Source organism: Adiantum capillus-veneris, chromosome 28 (assembly GCF_014529385.1).
Source record: "Adiantum capillus-veneris isolate H3 chromosome 28, ASM1452938v2, whole genome shotgun sequence".
Taxonomy (NCBI): Eukaryota; Viridiplantae; Streptophyta; class Polypodiopsida; order Polypodiales; family Pteridaceae; genus Adiantum; species Adiantum capillus-veneris.
Genome location: NC_140958.1, coordinates 124,044,629 through 124,066,455, shown reverse-complemented (window position 1 = coordinate 124,066,455; position 21,827 = coordinate 124,044,629). Strand labels below are relative to the sequence as shown.

At 41.9% G+C, this 21,827-nt stretch overlaps 1 protein-coding gene across 2 annotated transcripts; it reads left to right on the top strand.

The window, feature by feature from the left end:
• The first annotated feature begins 451 nt into the window (after positions 1-451).
• LOC147421238 (uncharacterized) lies at positions 452-5,283 on the top strand. Of its 2 annotated transcripts, XM_086505117.1 has the most exons (10): positions 452-679; positions 1,511-1,566; positions 2,092-2,170; positions 2,283-2,350; positions 2,431-2,889; positions 3,011-3,571; positions 3,681-3,893; positions 4,061-4,204; positions 4,286-4,807; positions 5,128-5,283. In XM_086505117.1, the coding sequence occupies exons 1-10, from the start codon at positions 634-636 to the stop codon at positions 5,242-5,244; spliced, it is 2,265 nt and encodes a 754-aa protein (XP_086361243.1). In that variant the 5' UTR covers positions 452-633; the 3' UTR covers positions 5,245-5,283. The 2 variants fall into 2 exon arrangements, with proteins under 2 accessions (XP_086361243.1, XP_086361242.1); XM_086505116.1 differs by lacking the exon at positions 5,128-5,283 and having other exon boundaries at positions 496-691; positions 4,286-5,001.
• The last annotated feature ends 16,544 nt before the right edge of the window (positions 5,284-21,827 follow it).

Sequence of the window (21,827 nt, the reverse complement as noted above, 5' to 3'; positions counted from 1 at the left end):
GCACATACCTACATGATAGGGATCCTTGGGGCACATTTTCACGTCGAGAGAACAACTCACTTCGAAAGAAAACCCATGCATCTACACAATTTTTGGGTTTTAATGCCACTCGATCGTGGGGGCATACTAGAGGTTCCTCTAAGCCGGCTACTAGGGCTCTGTTCTCCGATTCCATACGATATCGAAACTTTGGTGCGAAAAACACGCAAGGAAGGGGGGTTTTTGAGTGACCTACAAATAAAAATCTGTACAATTATTGGATATGAAATTCCAAAAGGATTCTCATAGTCTTTGGGGTTTTAGACAATTCAAAAAAAAAAGAGATATAAAATTAAAAATCCTAATATATTGAATTTGTGCGGGAGAAAAAATGGGAAATGGCTACAATTTTTGTGAAGGGAGAGTTTTAAAGTAGGAGGGGTCTCCACTTGTACGCCCTTTTAGGTCGTCGTTGAGAGAGCGAGAGAGAAAGAGGGTTTTCTTCTTCCCGCTTCTCCACATACACTCACTCCCCCTCCCAGCGCGTGGCGGCCGCTTCTGCTCCTGAAGTCTGCAGCTTCCGGCTCCATTTTCGAGCTCGCCATTGTTCCTGTACCTTGCCCCTCTACAGAAATTCGGCTTATTGCGGCTTCCATGGCTCTGGCTGAAGTGGTGGCCGCGGCGCCTGACTCGGCTCACCGTATCCTTCCGGGCAAGCATTTCCTACTCTTTTTCCTTCTCCGCGTGTTCGGTTGTTGATTTTCCAGCTTTTTCCTGCAATGAGGCTCCAGATCTACTGCGTTTTGCTTCAGTCTCTGTCGTCGACGTGTTTCTTCTTCCAATTTCGTTTGTGGCTTTTCTTGCTGGCATGCTCCTTCATTTCAACTCGGTTTTTGATCCCCTCTGTATTTCGAATTTGTCTTTTCGCGCTCATTTTTGAGGCGCCATCCTAATTTTGTGCAATTTTTGAGGCTCAGAGTCCGAGTGTGCATCGTTACTATTTAATTTTCAAAATTTTCGTGCAGTCTATGGCATATGTTGTCTTTTTCTGCGTGCTATGGGAGATAGTTTTTTTACCCGTGGTTCTTTTACAAGAACATTTTGTTACAAGAAGACTATATTTTTTGTATGTGTGTTTATATTGTCGCAGTAAGTTTTTGACACCCATCCAGATGGAAGATTAGGATTATTTAAGTGGGAGGGGGAATGAATAAGGGCCCTGGTGAAAGGGTCAGAAATGGAGAAAAAGGGGTGCATGGACTATGTGTGAGCCGAAGTTCTTAAATGGGGTTGGTGAGATACTCACTGGAGTTGAATTTTGGATGTGATGGTTTGTCAATGGGAAGTGGGTGGACAGCTGTGTGAAGAATATCGTTTGAAGGATATTATTGTTCTGCCAGACAGCCCGTGCTTATTATTTTTTCATACATGTCCCCGAGTTTTGGATTTGTTGTTGGTTAGGGACTCTTATTGTGGGCATATACTTGGAAACTGTAAGTTTATGAGCTGGCAATTTTCTTAACTTTCTCAGATACAGGTGATCCGGTTCGGACTATGGGTGGTGGTTTCAAAGGGGACCTACCTCAGGTATAGTCTACTCGCTTCAGCTTAAGGGAGAACTAGGATGGATAGGCACTGAAAGTTCTTCCTCGCTGAAATGTACATATTTCTATTGTTCTGTAGTGCAGCAAGGATTTACGTGGTGCCTGAGGCTAGTCATTTTCATTCATGTGTGGGTCTCAGAATGGAAGGGTTCTGTACTTTGCTGTTTGAGCTTTCGGGACCTGAAACTTTGTAGTTCATGACTGTAGTCTAGAAGTACTCTGGAACTATAATAGGTTGGTGTGCTGGAAGAAAACAAGGCAGGCCTTTTTAACATTGACCATTATCAGCAGCACAATTGTTCACTTTTTTGGAGTATAATGAATAGCCTGAGCAGATTATGCCAGTATGAATTTTTACCATGAATTTTCTTACAGTGGGGAATTCTTACTTGTGAAGGCTATGCATGTTATTGGTTCCCACACGCCTAGTTTGACAAGATGGACCCTGCAATGTAGGCAGCGTTTGTTTGGTTGCAATATTTGAAGACCTGCATGTTTTGCTTTGCAGGAACATGTTTCCGACGACAAGAATGGGGATGCTACTCAGTTTAAAAGATTAGATGGAGCAGCTGAAGCGGCCAATGCTGGTAAGTCTACCTGAAAGTGAGGCTACTAGCTGTCTGCCAATAGTTAGCTCTAGTTGTCGCGCCTCTTCCATCGTTGTCATGGATTTAAAGGTGAAGGCTTCTTTCTATGCAGGCTATAGTATACCTGTCTTGGCAAGCTATGATGGAGGTGTGGGATGTGATACAAGACACGTATTCTCTGTAAGCGAGCCTTTCCAGTGTATCTTGTTATGTGCTGTCGTTTTGACCTTGACACAAAATCTCATAGGGGTCTAATGCAGGGCATGCTTGCTGAGAATGGGCAGTCTATGTACTATGCCCCTGGTTATGAGTTTCCACAGCAATCTCCTTATTGCTCACAGCCTCAAGGGGCTTACATGTCAAATATGGGATCTGGAACAACGGGGTACTGTGGACCGCAGTATGGGCCTTATTATCAGCAGGTGCCACCTGGGCTTATGCAGTATTACCCTGCAGAGCAAGAAGTGACGAAGGCTGGAGCCAAGAAGCTGAATGTAAAGGATTGTACCCAAAATGCTAAGGCCAAACCTGGAGTGCCAGGAAAGCCAGGCTATCAGGCTGGACACAAAAGCATACTGCCTGATGCTTCTAATCATTGGGGACTTTACCCAGCAACTGCTAATGGTGCATTTTATGGATCTACGATGGGGTATGACTGCTATGTGCCACAGCAATGGCACTCTTCTATGAGGGGTTTTCAGCCAATACCTTCTCCACAGGTCATTGTTATTTTGGACCTGTTTACAGTGTCTTCATGATGCGTATTGTTTTCTTAGCTGTCTTTGGCTTACGCTCCTTGTCTAATTTTGCCAATGGTTTGTGCAACTGTCATATGAACAGAACATTGGTGCGCATGGGAATGGTGCCCCACCGCTGCCTGGTAGTGGACCTGGACGCTTTCAGAACTTTCCAAGAGTGCATTCTGCTCCTAACATGTCTGGAAGAGTTTTAAAAGGGTGTTCAGTTAAAGGTGGCTCAACAGGGAGCAACTGGAGGGCTAAGGATGTCTCAAAAGGACAGAATAAGGGTGATGGGCCTGTCAACAGTGCTCTTCCAGAGGCCTGTGGTGACTCTTTTCTAAAACCATCAGTAATAGAATCCAAAGTGCTCCCTGTTCAGGAAGGTGGAGAGGTACGTAATCACTCATCGCTCATTCCAGAGCAGCTATGCAGCTCAGTCAACAGGAGTGATTACAACAAGGATGACTTTCAAGTATCGTATGAGGCAGCCAAGTTTTTCATAATTAAGTCGTATAGCGAAGATGATGTGCACAAAAGTATTAAATACAGTGTGTGGTCAAGTACGCCAAATGGAAACAAACGATTGGACGAAGCTTACAGGAAGGCTCAGGAGAAATCAGAGGCACCTTCAACCTTGTGTCCGGTCTTCTTCTTTTTCTCGGTTAGTTATGGTGCCCATGTCTTTGCGTTGAAGTTCTTCATTGACTCAGTGTATATCTGTCGCTAATACTTAGTTCTGGTCTTCACTGCTTAAAATGGACCATTTTCAGGTCAATTGCAGTGGCCAATTTTGCGGGGTGGCTGAGATGGTTGGGCCTGTTGACTTTGGTAAGAACATGGATTTCTGGCTACAAGGGAAGTGGAATGGTTGCTTGCCTGTCAAATGGCACATCATCAAGGATGTGCCTAATGGCCATTTCAGGCACATAATCCTGTCCAATAATGACAATAAGCCTGTGACACACAGTCGTGACACTCAAGAGGTAGCCTTTTGGAGATGTCTTATTCTGTGACTTTTTCTTACCGGATTCTGCGTCGAAAGTTTTATCTGATGGATGCACAGGCCTGCATGTTGAGTAGTTCACAGAACTTTGGTTTGTTTATCGCTTATTTGGGGTTTGAAGTTGTGGTTTACTCCATTTTTCGGCAGGTGCACTTCCATCAAGGCCTTGAAATGCTGAAAATATTCAAGTTTTTTCCCACAAGAACATCCTTACTCGACGACTTTGCATTCTACGATGGTCGACAAAGGGTGTTGCAGGAAAGGAAGTCAAGACAACAGTTGCGGCAGCAGGTATTTTCATCATACACTTGCAGCATTGCAATCGCCAATCTTGTCTAGTAATACAGGTTTGTGTCTCCTCTGTTTATGCAGGTGGTGAGGCAGATTAAAGAAAGAGCTTCTGAGAAGGCCAATATCGTGGTGGATGTGTCTTCAGAGTCTGGAAAAGAGAATAGCAGATCTCCTAATTCTATGGAGAGGACAAGCAATGGCGCTGCTGCTGTCCCAAATCAGGTGAAGGAGAACGGAGGATGCGTGGAAGTTGATAGTGAAAAAGGTACAGTGGATAGGTCCATTGAAGTCGGTAGTGTGAAACCTACAGCAGATAGTATAATTCATAAAGTGGCCGAGCTGAAGGTAGACAATGATACGGACTCCAACAAAACAGCCAAGAGCTGTCCTAAGGATGAGAACATCCAGGAAAGTGTCTCTACCTCTTACAAGCAACAGGAGAAGGTGTCTAAGACGAATGCCAGGGAAATTGTCTCTGATGAGAAAGAGTCCAGCAGCAAAGCTAAGACAGCTGAAGTGAGTTCTGGGGGGGATCAAAACAAGCCTAAGTCAGCTAATGGGGAGAGTGCGACGAATGCGGGGAAAGACGACGCGTCAAGAATGGTAATAAACTACAAGAAGGCCCTTCTAGAAGGCATACAAGGGAAGGTTATTGTATTGGACCAAACTATTGGGGTCTGATCTGCGTGCAGGTTTTCCATGTATGCTGGAGGATGAGAGGTAGTGATGGAAAAGTGAATGCAGATCTTTATATATGTAAAGTTGTAAATTACAGCAGTGAAATCCTGTTTGGTCTACTTGATGCATCAATCAATGCGTGTTGCAAATCCTGTAAGCCCATGATGGATTAACCTTCCTTCAGCTGAAAACCTGCGAGAATCCTAGCATTGCCACTTGCACATATCTTGCTTCTTGTTGTCCAGGCATCTGCCAGCAGTGTCCGGAATGTTGTGGTGAGGGCTCTTTTGACGCCTACTAGGCCTCTTTTTCAGCTTGGTAGCAAGTCTCAAAGCTTTTGTAGTTTAGGTGTCCAGTCCTGATCAATAAGTTTTTGATCCAAGATATACCTGTTTTGAGTACGTTTTGCCTCAAGTCTGTCGTACCTGTGTGCTTGCATGGTGTGCCAAGCCTTGTACTCTCCGGAGAGCATCTTTTGCCTGGATGTGGACTCGTGCTTCTTAATCTCAATTCATGTGTTTTCCTTCAACCATGTCTGACTCAAACTACTACTTTGAGAATGCCTGCGAGACTCCTCAGCTTATTGTCTTTGGAATTTACAAAATTTTATTTGTTTCTGCGGTCTGGCTATCAGCTGTGAAGACTGGTGCCTGCTCTCTGTCCTCCATGGTTAGTTGCTCTTTGTTGTCTGGACCAATTGACACTGATTTATTAGAGTAGTGACTGAGGGCAAATACAACTAATTTGGGTTTGTGTGGGGATATAATGGGTAAGAGTCCTCAAAAGAGCTAAAGCACAAAAGATCCATCGTTGGTAGCCAGTGAACAATCTCCTTCATGGGTGTTGTACATGGTAGGCCAAAGTGTTTTGAAACCTCTGATGCAGCCTCTGTCGATGCTGTGGAGTCCTTGGCAGTCGTGGGTGCCTGGATCTCCCTAGCTCATTCGCTGGACTGATCATCAGCGTGTCTCTTGTGTGAGGAGAATGTGAGCTTTGTTGTGGTAGCTGCTCCTCGTGCTGCCCAGTGTTTGCTTAGAAGTCTTATGATCCGGCTTTGAGATTGGTCGGCCTCTCCTCTCATCGTGCTCTCTCCGTGTCTGCGTGGCTTGAGCTAAAATAGTCCTAGACATCCTTGGTCCTCTTACCCCATGACTGTAGAGAGCGGTCAAAAGCCCTCTCTGAACAGGCAGTGTAAGTGACCTCGAATCTCATAGTAAGCTGGGCAGTGTCATGTGTAGTGCAACTTTGTCTCAGCTAAATTCTCTAATGGGCGGGGCGGGGTAAATGGTTAATGACATCAACAAGTAACATGTATGTGCATTGGCATTGCCTTGAAGAGTGGAAGAACCCAAACTCACTTGTTACGTGAGAGAAGTTGGTGTTATTTCCTACTATTTAAAAAAATGTGTTAACAAAGCGATGCATTTCCATTTCAGGGCACTGAACAAATCTTGTCCAGCCAACATAATAAGTGCTAAACATGACAGCTTAATAAGTATAACAACGTAGTGATGACCTTCGTAAGTACTAGACCGCTTAATAAGTATTAGATCAGCTTGATGATGGGGTAGGGAATGGCCCAGCAGGGACCATTTCCCATAATTCTTCGACCCCTTGGCGACTGGCCAATGCCGGGAGCCATGGGGGAGGAGAATTGTGGTGAAGGACCATTCTCGGCCGTCAAGGCTCGGGGGGAGGGAGGCCAAACGTATTGGACAAGGCAGGAGGACGGTAGGCGGCAGTGGCACAAGTGAGACAGTAGGCGGTGCAATTTATTGACAGCAGGCAGCACAGTTTATTTAGCTCCTGTTAGACGGCATCGGCGTAGATTCGCTGCAGAAGTTCTGATGCTGACAGTCGTACAGTGATTGTAATTCTGGCTGCTGAGCTGCACAGCACTGATTGGTCTGTTGATTGGCTCAGGCGATCGCTGCATAGGCGATGGTGCTCAGATTATGGCCGTTGAGTTGTCAGCACCAGGTTGCATTCCCCATGCTGATGCGCATGCCAGACATTGGCTGCCGGTACTACTGCACCCTGAATTACAGGAGCTGAGGTGGCATCCATCCACAGGTTGCATGGTTGATTCCGCTAAATAAGGTACAGGCGATGGACGGCCAGGATCTGCTGCCCCTTGACCCCCGACCTTGATGGTACCATGAAGTGTTTACTCTTAAGCTGTGGTCTGCTGTTTATCCCCCTCAATGACAGCTACGCCATTAAATCGCCTGGCTCGTTTCAAAGATTGATATAAACTCTTTTGTAACGTGATCATTATATTAGTTATAGTTTCTTTGACGGTACCTTGCTGCATCGACAACTATAGTAATTCTAGAGCTAATGCATGCACCAAATCCCCACTTTTGAAAGTCCTTGCCCATCTGCAGCTCATGTACAATGTGTTGTATGGGAAAATTACCACATTACCCTAGTTTTTTGGGGAATTCCAAAATCAGAGCGTGAAATGTAAAAAATCCCCCAAAAATATTGTACCAATTTTGGATGGATTGCTCCAACTTTGCATAACTTGCTCTTTTGGTCTTCTAAAAGAGGCCTTAGAGGAGAAGAGAGAAAGGGGTACATATTATATTTCAAAGTCTTTTTTGTCATATCTTTAATGAATTCAGGTCAAGCTATTCAGCCCACCATTTCCTAGTTATAATTTAGATCTATCTTTAAGCAATTTTGACTTTTTTTTTCCATCAATGAGTTCACAAATATCAGTGTTTGTGTTTGCAAACAGTCAATTATTTCATCTCATGAGCCCACAATCGCCGTAAAAATTCCTAGTGCTTTTATCTTCTATCAAGGGAGAACCCAAATTCCTTAAGGAGGGAGTCAAACACACCATCACCGATTGCCAAGAAGCCTTCACCAAAAAGAAAGCTTCAAATTCCACCACTTTTTTTAGCATTGGTGCCAACAGATTGCAAGACAGTGGTATACACATATTTCAATTGACTAAGAATTTTTTTTTATAAGCATCATTTGTTTCATTTAGCAATAAAATCGAAGGAATGAAGGATTGCTTATTTGTGTATGCATGAATGTAGGTTCTGTTGATGTGATTGATGGCCATGCCATTAGTGCAATCAATCTCTCATTTTTACACTTTTTCAACACAAAAACAAGTGACAAAATCTTATGTCTTGATACATCAATAAATTACCTTATTATGAATTTATCTTTGAGATTTATGAATATATAGGTTTTAGTTTTTTGTTCTGCATTGGAAGCCTTCAATCTCTTGTGGAAATCCTACTAAGTAGGAGGCATGGTTATTTGGTAAGCTTTTGAAAGTAGAGTCAATGTATAGAGAAAACTATGGCAAACTTTTTGACGATGACACAATCCGTACAAATGTTGTTAGAGACTTAAAACTTGTATAAATATTATGGAGGAGGTCAATTAGACTATTCAAAATATGTAGAAAGGGGGGTCTATGATTGCTTTAGCATTTATAGATAGAGGGTGTGTTAGTGCTACAAGATCTACAAATAGAGGGTTTTGCCTACATGGTTGCATGCAAGTGCCATAAGTGAATCCACAAGTTGAAAACTTGAAGTAAATATATCAATATGCCCTTGAAATTTGTGGAAATTCCTAAAATACCCCTCAATTTTCACCAATTCCCAAATATTCCTCATATTTGAGAGAATTTCCCAAAGTGCCCCTTAATTTTTCCAAAAATTCCAAAATACCCCTTGTCAACATCTCTCACGGTATTCTATCTAGCAACTTCTTGTTGCGGTTTGCTCTTAGATCTGTATTGGTGATCTTGCTTGGGTGGGGTCCTGCTTAGTGGCAGAGGGTGAGTCTCCAGTGGCATCTAAATAGGATGATGGTGGTGGTCTCTCTTATATCGAAGGTGGCTCCCTCATCCACCAACTTATCTTATTATAAGTGGTTTGCTCTTTTTGATTGTTTGTCTCAGGGTGGCTCCCCTGCTAGCAATATATAGTTGGTGATTTGTTATGTATTTGTGATGCCATGGCTCACTCTGAGTATGGCTAACATTGTTGTTACCATATACATGTGGTAGTGATGTGTGTAAACACATCACTAGGACCGCCGGGGCATTTTTTTCCTCTTTAGGAGTTTCTTTCCCCCATGCATTGTATATACGCCCATTCATTCTAGGGCTATCTATCTTTCCTAAGTAATACACTCTCTATTGTGTGCCTTAAGCTTCCTTCATCTTCTCCAAGCTGTGTGTGTTTTCCTGCAATCCTAATTCCAACAATTGGTATTAGAGTAGGTTACGTCCTCTTGGGCTTAGTCGCCAACAGCTCCAACACACACCTGCTCACTTTCTCCGATCTATGTGAGCTTTGGTGAGCGTTCGATTGTCGAAAAAATTTATGGGATTACTCGTAGAGCTCAGTTCGCTGAGATTTTTGATTCGGGCTCATTTCGGCCTCTGTTTTCACTACAGGCAGTACTACACAGGCTATTTCGTCATTTGTGCATAATTTTTTCAGTGCCGTTTTTTGCATAACAGGTCCCATACAGTCTTCTACGGTTTGTGCTATATAGCACATGTTGTTTCTGCTTCGTTTCTCCTCTTTTCGTGCAGTTTTCACATCAGGTGCAACATTTACCATGGCTGACACCAACACATATATGTTTGCTGCTGAGGACAGATTGGATGGAGACAATTATCCTATGTGGGCTTACATGATGCAACATGTTCTTGTGTCAAAGGGTGTCTAGAATATTGTGTAGGGCATTGTACATATTGTTTCTGACGATGTAGGCGATGTTGAGGATGTTGCAGGTCTTGCTGCAAGGATTGCTGCTGTTAGAGTTGTTTTGCCTACGACAGAACAAGCTCGTTGGGATGTAAAGATGCGCAGGGTCATGCGTTGATTGTGTTGTCTGTGAAGGGCACCATTACTCCTCACATTCGTTCAACAAAATCTGCAAAACAGCTTGGCATATTCTGGGTGGTCTTTATGCAAGCCGCAATGAGGCCAAAATTGCATTGCTGCGTAAAGAGCTGGAGTCGAAGATTATGCATGAGGAAGATGATATGGACACTTTCCTTCTGGTGTCAAGGATATCGATGAGCAACTCATTTCTAAAGGTAAAGTCATTTCAGACAGTTCCCTTGTGCAGACTTTTCTTGATGCCTTACCACACTTTTAATAGTACTTGGAGACTTATGACCCAAGGAAATCCTAAAGTTGTCAAGTTTGATGCATTGTGCACATTGCTGTTGCAAGAGTCACTTTCCAGAAAAAACAGGACTAGACAACGTCGTGCAGTTGAACATGCGTTTATTGCTGGTCAAAAAAAGGGTGGTATCAGCAATGCAGCCACTTCTTATGGTTCTTTTGTGAGTGGAAAATCACCTGTTCCTAATGCTTCTGTTGGCAACAATTTGCCTAAAAATTCTGGTGATAAGGGCAAAAAGAAGATGCATTTCCATTATTGTAAAGCTAATGATCACTTGATCAAGCAGTGTCCTAAGTTGAAGGCCAAAGAGGCTAAGAAGAAAGAGGGTGGTTCCACTGCATATGTTGGTTCCTGTGAAACAAGACTGTGATGCTGATGTTGATGCATAATGGGATTTTAGTACGGAGTGCACTTACAATCATGCTGTCCATGATGCATGCATGTCAATTGCTGCAGATTCACATGTGTGGTATTTCGATAGTGGTGCTACAAAGCACATTACCTCACATCGTGAATTGTTCACCTCTCTCAAGTCTGTCCCTCATGGGAATTCATTCACTTGCGCCAACAATGCCTCTTATCCGGTTCAAGGAGTTGGAAAGATTGTGCTTACTGCTGTAAATGGCAATTCTTTCACACTTGTTGATGCACTTTATGTACCTGGGATCAAGAAGCGTCTTTTGTCTGTATTTGCACTTGCTAGACTTGGTCTTGCAGTCAAATTTGTGGATGACAGATGTACTGTACATGATCTCAGTTTCGGTGATAAAATTGTTGCATCTGGCATTTTATGTCGTGGGCTATATAAGCTCATTTTGTATGCTTCAAGTGTGGGTTAAATTTTACAAATGCAGTTGTGGATTCAAAGGCTATTTCAGATGCAAAAATTTGGCATGCACGTTTCTATCATCTGAATTTTGCTAGTTTGCTGCGTTTGCAGAAATTTGATAGAGTTGCTTCTTTGCCACCTCTTGAAGCACCTGTCAAACATGTTTGTGAAGGCTGTACTTTGGATAAGATGATGCAGCATTCGAAGTTTTCAAAGGATGGTTCGGTTAGGGCCACAAACAGGTTGCAACTTGTGCATAGTGATGTTTGTGGACCCATGTAAACTCCATCCTTGGGAAATTACCTTTACTTCGTGACTTTCATTGATGATTACTCCAGGCATGCATGGTAGCGAAGTCCAAAGTATTTTTGTGCTTTAAACAATTTCTGGCTATGGCTGAAAATGTCTCAAAATGTACTATGAACACCCTCTGTTGTTCCGATCGAGGGGGGAGTATATGTCTCATGAATTTAATGCATTTCTGGCTATTGGTGGGATAAAACACCAATGTATAGTGCCTATATGCCTTGGCAAAATGGTGTTATTGAGAGGAAAAACAGGTCACTTACGAAAATGGCAGGATGTATGGTCAAAAGTCAAGCTTTGCCACATTCGTTTTGTCTTGAGGCCATCATGTGTGCCACTTATGTACTAAACAAGTGTCCTATGAAATCTTTGCAATCTATTACTCCATATGAAGCATGGCATGATAGAAAGCCTTCTAGTGAGCACATGCGTGTTTTTGGTTGTTTTGCATATGCTTTGGTGACACAAACACATCGCAGAAAATTGGATGATAAGGATGTCAAATGTATTTTTGTTGGTTATAATGCTGAAAGCAAAGGTTGTACAGGTTGTATCATCCACAAACAAAGCGTATTCTGGTTTCACAGGATGTTGTGTTTGTGGACGATTCTATTCAGGCCTTGCTGTCATGTACTAGAGACAATAATGTAAGCTCACAGGACATTTATGACACTTTCTTGCCTCTTTTCAGTGGTGGAAGTACGAATGTAAATTCCAATGAGGAAAATGTACGGCCTATGGGAGTTTCAAAAAATGTTACAGATCAACCTATTACTGCTGTAGATGTACATGATGTACTTGATGAAGAAAGGGCTGAAAATGAGTAGGCTAGAGGTATGCCAAAATGAGTAGGCTGAAAATGAGTAGGCTAGAGGTATGCCAAAATGGATGGTGCATACATTGTGTGACAGTAAATTGGATGCACCTTTGTCTAGTCGTACTCGTTTAGGCTCTCACCATGCATCATATGCATCGGATTGTTATGCTTTGGCTGTGTCTAGCTTACATGATGTTGAGGAACCTCTGTCTTTTGATGAAGCACAGAATTCAAAAAATTGGATGGCTGCATACAATCAAAATATAATGCACTTATAGAAAATGACACATGGACTTTATGTGATTTGTCTCCTGGAAAAAACGCTATTGGTACGAAGTGGGTTTACAAGTTTAAACGCAAGCCGGATGGTGAGATTGATCGTTATAAGGCTCGACTTGTTGCAAAGGACTATGCACAACAAAAAGCATAGATTATGAAGACTTTTTCTCCCACTTGTCGTATGACTACTATGCGTTTTCTATGTGCATTGGCATCTCATTTTGGTTGAGATGTACATCAATCAGACATTGTTACAGCTTTCTTGAATGTTGACATATTTGAGGAAGTTTATGTAACGCAGCCTCACGGTTTTGCCAAAAAAGGACAAGAGGATAAGGTGTGCAAATGTAACAAAGCTTTGTATGGGTTGAGGCAATCTCCTTGTGCTTGGTATGAAAAGGCTGACACTCATTTGATCAAATGAGGCTTTCGTAATAGTTCAACAGAAAGCACATTGTATGTAAAGCGTGAGGGTGATGTACTTCTCATTGTGGTTCTTTATGTAGATGATTTGCTGATCATTGGACCAAATGAGAGACATATTGCTAAATTTAAAGCTGATTTGAACGCTACTTTCAACTTGAAAGATTTGGGATTTTTGCATCATTACTTGGGTATAAAGTTTAAGCAATGTGATGGTGGTATTGTTTTGTGTCAGAAAAGTTACATAGAGACATTGCTATGTAAGTTTGAACTTGAGGATTGCAAACCTATTGCCAGTCCCATGGAAACAGGTTTGAAATTGAGTCTTCATGATGCTGGTGGTCCAATAGATGCCTCATTTATGTACGCAACACGAGGATGGATATTCAATTTGTAGTCTCACAGGTTAGCAGTTTTATGCATAGCCCAAGGTCTATGCATTGGCGGGCTATCAAGAGGATTTTCTGCTACCTAAGTGGCACTTTATATCTTGGCTTGTTTTATCCCAAGGGGGGGATCATTGCCGCCAGACTTACATGCTTTTTTGGACTCAGATCGGGCTGGTTGTTTTGACACGCGAGTGTCCACAAGTGGTTTTTGTTTCATGCTTGGCAGTTCATGTATATCATGGTTGAGCAAGAAACAACCTAATGTGGCCACTTCTAGTTGTGAGGCTGAGTACAGGGCAGTCTTCACAACTACGGTTGAGTGTGTATGGCTCAGATGCCTTATGGCTGATTTGGGTGTTGGATAGGACACTACCAACACTATCTACACTGACAGTCAGAGCGCATTGACAGTTTTGAGGAACCCAGTTTTTCATGCTTGCACATTGAGGTGCATTACCACTATGTTAGGGAGAGGCTCTCAGGAGGAGAGACTAGCTTGGCTTATGTGCCAACACAGGACAACCTTGCAGATCTTTTTACAAAGGCATTGTCTCATGAGAAGTTCGAAGCTTTCCGCAAAGCTTAGGGCTTACTCCCCTTTGTGGACTGATCATGTCCTCAGGGCATGGCACTTCCCTATACTTTATGTGCCAGCTCTCGCTCACTGCATCACTCCCAGGGAGGATTTGTTACCATATACATGTGGTAGTGATGTTTGTGAACACACTTAAGACCGTTGGGGAAATTTTTCCTTCACTAGGAGGTCTCCCCCCCCCCCCCGCGTGCATTTTATATTCGCCCATCACTCTAGGGCTATCTAATCTTTCCATTGCACACTAATTTATATACTCTCTGTTGTGTGCCTTGAGCTTCCTTCGTCTTCTCCAAGCTGTGTGTGTTTCCCGCAACCCCAATAGCAACAAATTAAATACATCAAAGGATGAAGAACCAAGTCAACATGAAGGAATATAGCCTAGGAGTTCATGCAAACAAACAAGAGACCTTAAAGATGTATCCGACGAGTCTTGAAGAAAAAGTGAGATTGAGAATGCATAGCAAGGGAGCACTATGCAGGAAATATGTGTCTTAGTTTACAATCGTGGCCCTTGAGGATTAAAGAATACCTCTTAGGAGCAAGGGAGAAAGGAAAAGTTTCGCCTAGAGTTTACAAAAAAGTGTAAAAATAACTTAAATTTTCAAAATTTCCTCTTTGAAAAAGCATAGAGAGAGATTGTGTATGGTTAGAAAAATGACTTTTCCCAAAGAGTGCAAGGGAGTTAAGAGGAAGGTAGAAAACCCAGGGGGGTTCACAATGTAGTTTTGATGGTATCACCTGAGTGCAAGGGGGGGGGGGGGTTTTGTGTCGTGTTGTGTTGTAGGGGGAGCATAAGCATATACAATGGGGGACGAGGATTGGGGCAAGAGGAGGGGAAGATGGAGAGGACAACCCTCAAATCTTGAAAATACCCTAAATAACTTATTTTGAATTTTAAAGGCCAAAAGACAATTAGTAATAATTTGAAGTTCCTCGTGTCAGTTTTTGTAAAAAGAAGGGGTCCTTGTGTTTTTAATATACTAAACTGCAATGCCTCCTAGATTCCGAGCTATTCTAGAAGAAAATTGATGATATTTTGCAAGTTTTATCGACAAACGCTTTAAATTCCCATCCCAAAATTGAGAGAATTTTAAGTGTGCCCTTTTTTACTTTGGTCGACATTAATCTGCAACAAGGGGTAGGAAAGAGCATTGCCATCAAATTCCTATTGGCCATCAATGCTACTACCAGCCATTCACAGCTCAAATTTAGTGCCTGCAGGGGCCCGTTCACACGTTACCAAGAAGAATGGCATGCTGAGGTTTATACAAGATATGCAAATAGTGAACAAGGTGACCATCAAAAATGTAGTTTAGATAGGTCCTGTGTTTGAAAAATTTGGAGAGACTTTTGCAAGTAGAGCTATCTATTTGATGGGAGAGTTGTAATCAAGCTACGATCAATTTCAACTAGCTATGGAAAGCAGAGACTTGGGAGTGCAAATCACATAACAAGGGAGTCAAGCATTTCATCACCGAATGCCAAGAAGCCTTCACCAAAAAGAAAGCTTCAACTTCAACAAGCACACGAGATGCACCCCAAAACTGAAGACAAAGGTTGCAGGCTGTTATGGGATCCATGCCCCATCGACAAGCCCCACATAACTGCTTGATTCTGCCACGTAATAACAGAGTCCGCGAGCAAAATTTGGCCAAGAACCGGCCTCCATTTTCATCCCAAGGGGAGGTGGAGGGACGACCACTTCCACAGCCAAAAAGTGTGAGCCTGCATAGTGCACATAGCTGTAAGGGAGGGTAACAAGGTCCCCCCCCCCCCCCCCCCCCCCCCCCTCCGGACCATCCCCCGCCCTCACGGCCATAGCCTCCGAGCAACCATTTCCCTCCATAGCACGCAATTACTCCCTGCCATAGGCGACCCTGCAAGCTCCTTAACTCTGACCCCTCGCAAGCTGAATGGTCAGCGCGTCGAGGATGGCGCAGAAAAGCATGAACCCTCCAGAAGAGCGAACTTTCTCCAATTTTTTTTTTTTTTGCCCAAGTAGAGGGTGGATTTAAGAAATCATCTTCTCTCTCTACCATTTTGAGAGTGATGGAAAAAAAAAAAAAAGAAGGTGCAGTGGCATTAACTCCCCATAGTCAATATCTACCCTTTTTCCTTGTCCACGCTACATCATCAAAAACGTGCATAACCAATAGCCCAAAAACGACTTAAAAATAAAAAACAAATCACTTTGATCCATTTTTAGTTTGAAACTTTTCCACAAGTCTTATATACATGAAAAAAATCTTTTATGGCTAATTTTCTACATTTACACATTTTAATAGTTTTATTTTTTTTTATCCATTTTAAAATGTCGAATTCAAATTTGAACACCTCCCCCTCCCCCCCTCCTCAGGAGTAAGTGGCACGGACATGAGAGGGTGAGATCTACGATCGGGGAATTGTGGGTCGTAGATTTTAGTGACGACACCGAAAGTAATCTAAGGTACTTTAGTTTATTTTTTATAATTAAAAAGTAAACTAGGATGCCCTAAATTACTTTCGATTGTCGCCCTTGTGCATACATGTTATAAGTAAATTAAAATCTTCACGTTTCACAACGCGCACATGACGTAGTGGTTAGGGTGTGCGTCTCTCATGAGTGAGGTCACGGGTTCAAAATCCACGTGGGTACCCTAGTTTACTTTCAAAACTCGGGTACCTTAGTTTACTTTCAAAAATCGGATACCCTAGTTTACTTTTTACAAAAATAATTTAAGGTACCCGCATTCCAGATCTACGACCCACAATCCCCCGGCCGTAGATCCCACCCTCTCATGCCCGTGCCACTTAGTCCTGAGTCCCCCCCCCCCCTTTCTCTCTCTCTCTCTCTCTCTCTCTCTCTCTCTCTCACGTGCCCCCTTTCCTTTCCTCTTAGAGCTTGCCTAACCTTCTATTCTTGGACGTAGTAGAGCTTATACACTACTTTGCCTCTATCAACCTTCTTTACTATACCTTGTAGGTTGATGCTTCAAATCCATGATTATGGGAGGTAAATGATCTAAGGATAATGTATATTTCCACATCTTTTCATCCAAATTGGATTAAAGTACGTGGAAATTAGTACAACATAAACTTAGAAGGCTTGTTTATTATAGAATTTTCAAATGTTGAACTCATACATGTTTTTGTTTTAGCAAAGTTGTAAAAGCAAGGCACGTGATGAGGTGGGTTCTTATGATGTTGGTTGAGTAGCCTTCATGTCAAAGGCTAAAGCTATTGGCATAATGTGACCCCGCCAAGGAATCATAAATCCCTTTTCAAGCAATGCCATTGTTTAGTGAAATGTACTTCCCACTACATCAAGAACCACCGTGCTAACATGGAGGGAGTCCTAGTAGGGAAATAAAAAGCTTCCCATGAGCAAGACACCCTTTCCTAGCATGGGGACACCCTTATCAACAATATTATAATGTGATAGGTCACCATGAGCACACCATATCATAGATTGGATGCCAGAACTATGACATCACTGCCTCTTGCAAACTCTTCATGGGTGTCTCTTGATCAAACTTATTGAGAAAAAAATCAGACTCTATTGTTTGTTGCAGTGCAAGAGCACTCTAGCTCTACCATATTTTGAGCTTTGTGGGAACTTTGATTAGATGTGTAAACATCTAAGTTAATCTCTGTTTTGGCAATATTTTACATGAAAAGACATGCTACAGTAGCGGCCAATCAATTTACTTCTATTTTGGAATAAGAAGACATGCTAGAGTAAAGGCCAATCTATAAATTATTTTTAAGGAGTAAACCTCGGTGAAATTCCCATTGTACACGTGGCATCAAAATAAAGCATCATGTTGTTGAAATAAATGTGTTGCTTGACCATAGATCAAGGTCCCATTTTCACAATTTCTCTCCTTGATTCCTTTGATTTTTGTCACCGGAGCCTGGGAAGGAAGGGGGGAGGGGGGGACAAATTTTGGAGCCCCCCTTGATTGGGTTGCTCGAGTGTGGTGCCCTCAAAGCCAAGTATTTGATACATATTTGTGTATAATTTCTATATAAATCTGCCCCAAATTTAGAGTAAACTCATTTTTTCTTGCATGAAACTTTTGGCAATTCTTTCAGAAGGTCTTCGGTTCACTTTTTATATTTGAGAGGAAATAATAACAATCATGGTGTGCTTTAATGAGGAAGGCTTATATGAGCATTGATCACACCAGATAACTATGCAAAAAACCCCACGGACTCTTTGAAACCGGGATCCATCATGCCCAAGCTTAGTTGTGCTAGCATCACGTGTGCTTGGACTGGTGCCAAGAAAAAGGCATGGCCACAAGGGAGTGCCAGATGGCTAAATAGGTGTTCTAGCCATGTAGGGATGCTTACATGGCCATGGATTTTTTAGCACCAGCTCCAAGCCCAGGTGATGCTAGCACAATAGAGCTTGAATATCAAGGATCCCAACTTCAAGGACTCCTTTCAAAAATTGAAAACACTCAAATATAACTGATCATGTGCCATGTCTTCATTTTGCTCAACCTAATCTCTTCTTTGGTGCTATAACAAAGCCCCTCACACCTAGACTTTGAGTGCATCTTCTCTTTCCCCCACTCAAGACTTCCTTCATAGGCGCTTCAATCCTTGTTAACATAGAGGTGTGTGAGTATCCATCCTCATCACTATCTAACACGATGTCCCTTAGAGGGAATCTAGGGCCCAAATTATGTGATGCATCGTAGGCTTCCACAAGGGAACCCATGAGGTCCCACATGTAATGCCATACAATGTGTGGACACAAAATTTGGGTAACCTACGGGTTGATTTCTACTTGAGAAAACCCTCATTCAAAAATAAATAAATAAATAGATATGTTTCAAACATGAATCGTTTCATGTGTAATTATAGCTGAACCAAACGACAAAAGAAAACTCATCAACCATTAATAACACAATTGGCAACAATCCAATTGGCACTAATGTTTGACAAACTAAGATTGAAGAGGTTCCAAAACACAAACTCACAAAACACGGACATTTTCATTTAACTGCCAAATGCAAAGGCATGCACCAACCATTGTTCAACCGTTATCATTGTCATGATAGCAACTAGCTAACGGTGTGCAAGAGATCAAGGGTGATGGCTCGCCTCTGTCTTGGACCAAGTAGCTTATTGATGTATCGTAGGATCCCTAAAGTCTCGACACAAGATTGAGGTTATGTTGTACACTTCTTTATGGATAATTTAATACATCCACTCACAATTGTGAGTTTGGCAAAAAAAAAAATGATGCATGCTTATAGAGATTTTTCAAAAGCTTTGCAAACCTACATATGAGAAATAGTAATAAGGACGCTTAGCCCCATTCAGGAGCTTAATGACAACAAATTTTGATGAAAAAATCCTCCTTAATGAAACAACATAGGCTCCTTTACCCTTGGCTTCCACTATCTTCTTTTCCTTTTTGGCTTTCCTCTCTTCCTGTGGAAACGATTATAACATCTTCTAGCCCTGGTCATGAATTTTACTCTTTTAGCACAATAACAATCTTATCATGAGCCTTTAATGGTATCTTAAGAGTGTCCTCATGTCTCTAGTGATTGTATGTGGTCCAACTCGATAGACACACTTTCAAGCCTATTATGAGGCTTGAGAGGTCTTCTCCTTTCTCGAATGTGACTTTATATAGCTTCATCTTCAAGGAAACCTTACCAAGCATTCAAGGCCAAAACATCTTATGGAAAAAGCACATAGTTGTCATATAAGGTAGTGAAAAACAGGGCTAGGGAACCTGAAACAATGCCTATAAGACTCTGATAGCTAGCGTGAAAAATTCTAGGAAAAGCCGAGGAAATTTAAGGGTAAAAATAGAGGTATATATTGATCTAATCACTCATGAAGTCAGTGAGGCTTCTTGATTTATTAGAAATTGGTGGTCCTAAGCCTAAATTGTAGGACGATAGAAGCTGATTGAGAATGTTATTAAATGGCATTAGGGTTAGGTTAGAGGGTTTAGTACCATAGGGATAACTTTGATATCAATTGAAAGTATTATCTTACTTGTAAGTCGGAGCAAGTCTAGCAATCTCAATATGCACATTTTAAAGTTTCACGTGCCTACAAAAATAATTTTCTATTTCTGCTTTCTGACAAAATTCTGATTGCAAACTTTGGCAACTTTATGCACTCTATCAATGTGAAAGCAATGTTTGCATGAAACACTTGCATCTATTTTTTCATGTAAGATGTCTATCTTATATCTACTCATAGTTAATCTCATTCTACGTTTTACAAATCACTTTTGTTATGAATCACGAGATACTCTTCAATGTCTACACTTGCAGTTTCTATCTCCAATGACTTGCGTCTCAGAAGTGCCAATTTTGGACCGGTCGCATTGGTCAAACATAGGGTATGCTACAATATCATTATGTTGAGTGGTGCACTTGTGAATGCAAGTAGTGACTTGAGGACGCTTGCTTACATTATCCTTCTTGTAGAAGATATGCAAGAAGGTGAAGTTGAGCAAGCCCTCAAATAGCTTGAATAGGATCATGAGAGCCTCTTTTTCTATGGAATTACACCTATACATACACCTTAAATAATTATTCAAGTTGATGCGGTATTTTGTTCCTTACATCTCTCACCCTCGTTTCTCACAAATGCCAATATTTTCTACTGTCTAAAGTGTCTTTGTAGAAGGCTACTATTTTGATCCCAACAACATAACTATTTACTTTTCTTCCGAGACGTGCACTAAGAATGCCCCAAAATGGTGGTTTTTTTTCCTTTTCAACACACCAGAGTGCACCTCCTCCTTGGGTGATCCACCCGAGGAGGAGGATGCACTTGAGTGTTCAAGGGCAAGATCCCTAACAACCAGGTGAGCCCAAGGTGTCCCTCTAGAGGGGGCCCAATATGGGACTTGAACCCATAGCCCGTAGGTTGAGAAGCCAAAGCCTTACTATTAGACCAACTCTTTGGGGACGCTATAGTGCAAGTATTACATCTTATGTCTCCACAAAAGTTATTTATTCTTGGGGATATTTAAGGTGGCTATATCCTATGTTTTTTGCACATAGCTTGGCAAGGTACATATGCAATATGTATCGGAAACTGAAGATAAAGTCTATGCTTTCATCAATGCCATGGTGCTCATTATAACTTGAAGGTTTGATAACATCTCTTTTACCGTATAATATTGTTATGTTATATACAAAACTTGGAGTTGTGCTGCAGTTATCAAAGGTGAAATGAGCAAATTCGAGACTATTAAATAAGATGTTTAGATGAGGTTACTTGGTGTAGATTCTACGCATACATACATGCATGCGCGTGCACACACACGTTAAAGTTTATGCATCTCAAGTGAATGACCCAATGCAAGCCCATTGGTTAGGTATTTATTTTAACTTTTTTGACATGATTCTGGGTAGGCAATTTCTTGAGGGGGGCGCTTAATGATCCCAGGTTAGTATATAGGGTAAAGGGGCCAGTTTAACAACTTTTAAAATGTAGGAGTCAATAGTGGGACATTTTAAATTGAAATGATTCAATCTTGGGATAGGATGAATTGTTTTGAACATAAGTGCCATGAAAAGATAGCTCATCTAATGTACTCCACGTTCCCAATGCTATTTGCATCATGATTATCCAGATTCTTAAAGATATTTGATGCTTAATTTGAAGGTGTTCCAATATTGGCTCCCGTCCCGTTATTAGCCCCTTTACCCTAAGAACACCTTGGGCCTCCATTGTTTAATCAATTAGATTGCCTAGTTGGTTGGTTCAACAAGCTCTCTCTCTCTCTCTCTCTCTCTCTCTCTCTCATTCATGCATTCTCTTTCTAGCTCTCCACTTTCGCATTGTCAACTTTGACATGGTATCAGAGCTCGGTGGGAGTAATAGCACGAGAGGAGTTGAGCAGAGGCAAGAGAATGGGCATTCTCAAGGTGGCATTTCTTGCTATCGGCGTTTTGAAACGCTACTGGCTAGGCAGGAGTGGCAATTGGTATGCTCTATCTCCTAAGTGTTTTGAAATGCTTCCAATTAAGACTTGAAGTAAGAAGTGGATAGCGCCGACTGGCATTATAAGATCTCTTTGCATTGAGCGTTTTGGAACGCTAGTGCCCAAGGCGTTGGAACACGCAATGGGCTTGGGGATGACTCTTGAAGCTAAAAGG

Bases quoted from the DNA above. Each gene is read 5' to 3' on its own strand.
- LOC147421238 (XM_086505117.1), top strand. From the start codon at position 634: ATGGCTCTGGCTGAAGTGGTGGCCGCGGCGCCTGACTCGGCTCACC. The intron at 680-1,510 runs GTATCCTTCCGG...TAACTTTCTCAG, and splicing joins GGCGCCTGACTCGGCTCACC to ATACAGGTGATCCGGTTCGG. The intron at 2,890-3,010 runs GTCATTGTTATT...TCATATGAACAG, and splicing joins AGCCAATACCTTCTCCACAG to AACATTGGTGCGCATGGGAA.